The 6,571-nt window shown below is 40.5% G+C and overlaps 1 protein-coding gene and 1 non-coding gene across 18 annotated transcripts in view; one reads left to right on the top strand and one right to left on the bottom strand.

The window, feature by feature from the left end:
* The first annotated feature begins 295 nt into the window (after positions 1-295).
* On the top strand, positions 296-389 carry trnai-uau (transfer RNA isoleucine (anticodon UAU)). The gene is made up of 2 exons: positions 296-333; positions 354-389. It is a non-coding gene; the product is annotated as a tRNA-Ile (tRNA).
* Positions 390-2,507: 2,118 nt separating this feature from the next.
* Positions 2,508-6,571, bottom strand: part of dlg2 (discs, large homolog 2 (Drosophila)) — a 127,389-nt gene continuing 123,325 nt past the window's right edge. For all 17 annotated transcript variants that reach the window (XM_028422010.1, XM_028422015.1, XM_028422014.1 and 14 more), the window contains 4 exons: positions 5,966-6,138; positions 5,741-5,850; positions 5,503-5,594; positions 2,508-5,115 (listed from right to left, as the gene is read on the bottom strand). In XM_028422010.1, the coding sequence (XP_028277811.1) occupies positions 5,009-5,115; positions 5,503-5,594; positions 5,741-5,850; positions 5,966-6,138 (482 nt within the window). In that variant the 3' untranslated portion in view covers positions 2,508-5,008. The remainder of the gene's footprint in view (positions 5,116-5,502; positions 5,595-5,740; positions 5,851-5,965; positions 6,139-6,571) is intronic.

Here is a 6,571-nt window from a genome sequence, read left to right as displayed (position 1 = left end):
CACAGCCAGCAGATATGTTCTGTTGCAGACAACAGAGAGTCCACATGTGGGCGGTAGTGCCCCATCACTCTATGAACAGGCCCATTAACAGCCTGCAGCTGATCCAGAACAGCTAGAGGGAGGAATCAGCAAAAGGGGTCTGCCTGTCCCAGGAAGGTTCTCCTCATGAGTCGGGTCCTGTTCAAGGTTTCTTCCTGTTAAAAGAGAGTTTTTCTTGCCACTGTTCCTCTTGAGAGGGTTCAGAATCCTATAGTATCTCATAGTTACTTCTTCCCTTGGAATAAACTCATCATGTGCTCCAGTGGCGCAATCGGTCAGCGCGCGGTACTTATAAGACAGTGACCTGCAGAGCAATGCCGAGGTTGTGAGTTCGAGCCTCACCTGGAGCACGAACAGGCTTTTATGCAATTGGACAAATAAAGGTTCTTAACCTAAACATCCACTGCTAGTCTGCTAAAGGGGGACTGTGAGACACTGAGCAGCCTCTGTATTAGGTACACCTGTTCAATTGCTGGTGTGATGAGTCTTGAGTCCATCTGCCACATTCAGATGAAAGAGTCAGACTTTGGTGCAAATAACATGAAAGCATGAATCCATCCTGCCTCCTATCAAGAGGTCAGTAATGGTGTGGGGGAGGTGTTCTTGGCACACTTTAACCCCTTAATACCAATTGAGCATCCTTTAAACGCCACAGCCTACCTGATTGTTGTGGAGCATCTCTTTACGAGCACCATGTCACTAAGCTCAGATCATCTCAAACTGCTTTCTTGAACATAACAGTGAGTTCACTGTTCTACAACGGCCTCCACAGCCAACAGACCTCAGTCCAATAGAGCATCTTTGAGATGTGCTGGAAGGGAGACTCGCATCATGGATGTGCAGCCGAAAACTCTGCAGCAACTGTATGATGCTGTCATGTCAATATGGAGCTAAATCCCAGAGCAATGTCTCCAACACTGTGTTCAATCTATGCCATCAAAAATCAGGGCAGTTCATCAAGGCAAAAAGGGGCTCCAACCTGGTACTAGCAGGTGTAGGCAATACATAATAAATATAATAATTCTTGTCTCTTTCATTCACATTCACCCAAAAACAAAAAACGGAAACTGACATTTATTGTAAACACAACCAAGCTCATTTAAAAGTATCTTTCTTTTAATTTCCTTTTAAATTTGCAAACACTGTTTAATTGTTAATTTACAAACTCCAAAAACAAAACTAAAACCTGAAGCAGCAGAACTGACATGTAAATGTATAGTCTGTGATTGTGTCCTGTCTGTAAACATAAACACAGTCAAAGGGTTAACAAACAACAGGAACACTCCCCCCACCCCGTCACAAAAATACAAACAAACAAAAACGTAACTTCTAGTGCAGCTTGTCAATAAGATGACAATAACAGCTGAGGACACTTGGCCCATACTGCATTTGCCATTGATCTGTTGATATATATATATTTAAAATCATGTTTTAGAGATAATAATTTGATCCAAATTAAAAATCATGAAGAACTTTGGCTGAGAAAATCAGCTTCCATTTATTCCTGGTTAGATCATTCCAGACTCCAAACGTCTAATGAAGGATAGCTGATTAGCAGAATGTTCCATCCTCACCAACTGATGAAGCAGGAAGTCATGTGACGCCAGTGGAAATACGGTACATTATCTCCAAGCCCCTTCAGAGGGTAAATGCATCAGCTGCACTGTGTCAACAATGTTACAGCTCTTTACAATGGTGCACTTCACCACTGGGGGTCGCCGTCTGCAGCTAGAGGGCGGTCATGGTAAAGAGGACAGTCGCAGTGTCAAGATGCAACACCTGCATACAGACACAATGCATATGAACTCACATCATCCACCAGCTATGAATACAATTAAAAGGGTTAAATATTTATGTACAACACACAGGACAAACCAAGGATAACAGAATGGTGACTTGTACAGCTGAGTCTACCAAAACAGGACAGTGGTAAAACACACTGGTTGGACACAGCCTCTTACAATAGTGTTTTTATTTGGGTTTTAAAAGAGACACTGATTGAATGATTCAAATTTGCATGTCTTAAAACACAGCAGGTTCCTCAATGCTTCAGTCGTGCTGAATGTCGCACATCCACAGGAGAGTTGCAACATACAGAGGTCATCGAATGTCCCGCGTTAGTGTCCACAGTGACTTGAGAAGGATTCATATTGGAGTACTTCACTTGCAGCTTATTTTTAAGATAAAATTACAAAATATCTCCTCAGCCACTGACTGTGGTCAGCACAAGGCAATCAACACCACCAGCATGATGACACCTTCCTCGGATGTGAGTCAGCCTTCTTTCACTGATGTCAAGGAGGATCAAATGTTCAATTCTCAAAGGAAATGTACATTTATAAGCTTTCATCTGATACACAGTAAACCTACTCTGTTAAGGCAATTGGTGACCAATTTTGTTATGGAAAATTTACAGAATGACAGCAGACAAATGAAAACATGATGCAAAGGAAAATGAAAAGTGTCGATCGATACATATCAGTGCTTATCTCCACCAGCCACCAATTAGAGAAACAAGGGAAAGATAATGTGAGCCAATCTGTGCATACAAAATATGAAATGTTTTTTTTAATTTGTTTAAAGGAATGGTGGTGTGTTTAAGTGCTTCTACAGGTACAGCGTGTGGTCCCTTCAAGCAGGTCAGGGGGTCAGTCATCTCTGATCATCCTACACAATAGTCAGTGGAAAGTTGCAGTGCCTAATTTCATTATAAAACAATGAGTAAGTGCACTTTTGAAATGTCCCATTGATTAGAAACATACCCGCCACTCGTAACACCACTACAGTAATTGATAACACAACATGCTAATTCAAATAGCAGTACCACTGTATGCATCACTCACAGATTGTTGGGGGGGGGGGGGTGGGGGGGGATCTAACAGCCAATGGCAAAGAAGAAAACAGGAAGGTTATCACAATAATAGATTACATTACATGACTCATTCCAAGTGCTTTAAGTACTGATTTTTTTCTTTTTAACAAAGCGAGGTACTATATTTTATGCCCTTTCACACAAGGCAAGCCACTTGTGAGTAAACTATATATAGTGGATATATCGTGCTGGGTCAGTGAAGGCTCATCACCTCTGAAATAAATCTGAAACAGCAGCTGATCCAGGATAGTGCATGTTTTGCTGCGGAACTAAAGAATTCTGTTTATTGATGACTTTTTGTTATAGAAACATCACATGGCTACTTGTGGGCCATGAGTGGTAATAATACTGGATCCTGACCATCAGAATGACTCTGTGTGTGTGTGGCGCCTGAGTGATTCCCAGAGAGTTTCAGACCTGGAAGACAGAGCTAAAGATGGTCTGAAGGGGCAATTTTACATTTGGAAATAGTATAAACTTCCTGTCTCAAATGTGGGTAGATCACAGATATTGTTGAAAGCAACTGGCCACATTTGTATATATCTAAGTTTGCACTCTCTCTCTCTTTGTAAAATTTTCTCTTGCTATGATAACTTATTTACACAGCTGGAAGGTACACAATATTTGTATTTTTTACTTGGACGTTTGTAAAAGTTGTTATCAGGATGGCTAAAGATGTTTAGCTTGCCATAATAAAAGCCTGGTCATCATGGAATCTGGGCAGCATGAGGGCTGCTTATGCTGATGCATACTGACATGGAGCGGGCAGGTAATATAAGGCAGGGTAAGCTATGCTCACACACACACATGGTAGCCCAGTGTCTGACAGTCAGAATGCAGTGTCTGACTCAACATCGATTTACGCTAAGATGGCTGTTGGTCCAGAATGTGAGTGAGTGTGACACCATCTATTGATGAGTTGGTGTTTTAGGATGCAATCCCAGAAAATCATATGTACATTATTACTACCAAACAGCTGACTGTCTCCTGATGAGCTTCCATTGGAAGTGATTACAGGGAAAGAACCCACAGGCCTGAACCTTTGTAATTAGGACTCAGGAACCAGTGTCCTTTCAAAGTGAAGTTGAGAAACTCACCTTTACTTCATAATGACTCCAGAGTGCTGCTGCAAAACATTAATATCTGGTACTTGTTCAAAGTTCTGCACTCCCTGCGTTTTTTTTTTTCTATATTTTGCAATAATTCCTTCTCTCTTGCTATTAATCTGAAAAGATATATTTCACCAATTAAAGTAATCAGTACACCTTCCAGTGTCTTTTTCTCCATCATCCATCCCAAACACAGTCATACCACACTACATCACTCAAATAAAACATGCTCTGTCAATGACCCTTTAATCAAAGTTATATTTTCAGTAATAAATAATTCTGTGCTTTTGCGCCCTCTAGCGTTTTAAGTAGCAAAATATAGTGTTACATTTCTGTTGCCTAGAGCAGCCTCTCTCCCTTATCATTGTCAATGCAACAGCTGGATGGATAAAAGTCTTACAGGGAATAAAACATGTTTTTCACATATGTGTCCACGTCGGAAAAAACACAAACAGACAAATCAATGTAAACAAACACAACGCAAAGCCGCGTTTGGATGAATGCAAAACCAGGGACAACATCGGACGTAATGTGATTACTCTAGTTGCAGTGTGAAGAGAGGATGAGGGTATCACAGCGGCATCGTCGCCAGCAGAGACATTTGTACCATTTATCCCACCTGCAGCTTCCTGTTTGAAATCCAACAAGGTACGGATGTGGACGCTTACCCCACATTTATTTAGTTTTCATTACATTGCGTTTCTTGTTTTTTTGTGTTTTGTTTAGATAAATAAAAATAAATCAACAAATATACAAACGGTTCATGGTTCAAGACCTAACATTTCCTAACACTTTGTGGTTTACATTCAGGAACATTCATGTTAAGTGAAAAACAAAGCAATGACCAAACAAAGTCGAAACAAATAAAAAAAAGAAAACATATTCACAATAAGTATCTTTGAAGACTATTCATTGCCACACAGTTATCATATGTTACAACTTATTACTAGTACCTAGCAGTCCAGACTCCCATCAGGGTGATGAGTTATTATAGTTTCTCCTTCGAGGGGATCCAGATATAGGGTCCTGAATGTTCCTCTATGACCTGTTTGCAGTGGTTATAAATGTCCTCTAAGGTGTCTCCTTGAACCAGTGCTGTAAAGCAAAAAAGGGAACTGTGTGAACTGTGGGACCTTGTATGGAACAGGTACAGCTTAGAAACATACATACAAGAGGCAACAGCAAACATTAAGGTGAACCCTCAGAATCCCCAAGACCCATGGTTAGGTTTAAAATGCATGCTAAAAATAACTCTCTCAAAAAACTGTACTCCTTGCTTAAAATAAATCTGCCGTTATAAGTGTTATACTGTAAAATGAAACATGTCAGTTCCTTTGCTTGTAGCCATGATTGTGCTGTTTTCATGGAGGAGTTGTATATTGCAGTAATGGGTTTGCATGTATCTGTGTGAACACCCCTCTCACACTCTTCAGGAGTTTTAAACCAGCGGTCATGTGCTTCATACGCTTCTTAACATCATACCTGTGAAGAATTCCCCAAACTCCTGCTCCAGCCTCATCGCTCTGTCAAATGTCTTCTTGGCTTGTTCCTCTGTCAGTCTCTTATTCATGTCCCTGCAATGGGGACAAAAGACGTTAAAGTCTCTGTCTTCTATGAGGATTATAATCTTTGTGTGACAATCAATGAAGGAAAACCACAAACTAGTAGCTAGCTGTATGCTGCTCAAAGTATTCACGTACAGAGTAACATCAATACTTACATTAATGACTCAATAGACTTGGGTTTTATGAAGATGGCGATGGGATAGAGATGTGCTACTTGTAATCGTTTGATGGCGTTTCCAGACACATCCAGAATGCAGTGTTTACCCTGAAACAGAGACATGAGCTCTGATTAGAGCCACACTGTGGCAAACCTAGAATAAACTGTGATGTAAAGGAATGATGTCTTCCTCCCCATCTATCACACAGGCAAAGAACCTCACCCTCTCCGCCACATATTTGACTGACTGGACACTTGTTCCGTACAGATTATCATTGTACTGTCCTGCCTCAATGAACTTGTGCTCTTGAATGTCCTTCTCCATCTGCTCTCTGGACATCACAAAGTGGTAGTCCCGCCCATCCACCTCGTAGTCCCTCTTTGGCCGTGTTGTATCTTAGATGTGAGGAGAAGAAAAGGCGAGTTTGTTTAAAGATATGCATCACATGATTTAAGATTTATTATGAAATTTTTCACATGTATAAATCCTTTTTATTACATATATAATATATTATATCAACGCATGAAGAGCATGCGAGGTAGATGCTCTGTTAACAATACACACTGAGGAAAATATTATGTTGCAATTATAAAACAGCAGCAGGGCATCTTTAGGGAAACATGTAGTCTATTCATTACAGACAGAAAACAAAGACTACTGTATAACACATGACCAACACTAATCCTTTACAAAAGTAGATTTACAAAAAACTGATACTCCTACTGGATAAAGGGTGTGTGTGGGATCACATTACTGTCTGATACATGAGAGAGAAGAGTCTTGTGGCTGACTTACCTTGGTACCCTGAACTGTTAGCAGCTTTACATG

This window comes from Parambassis ranga, chromosome 14, assembly GCF_900634625.1.
Source record: "Parambassis ranga chromosome 14, fParRan2.1, whole genome shotgun sequence".
NCBI lineage: Eukaryota > Metazoa > Chordata > Actinopteri > Ambassidae > Parambassis > Parambassis ranga.
Note: the sequence above shows the minus strand (reverse complement) of the source record. Positions and strands in the feature narration are given on the sequence as shown.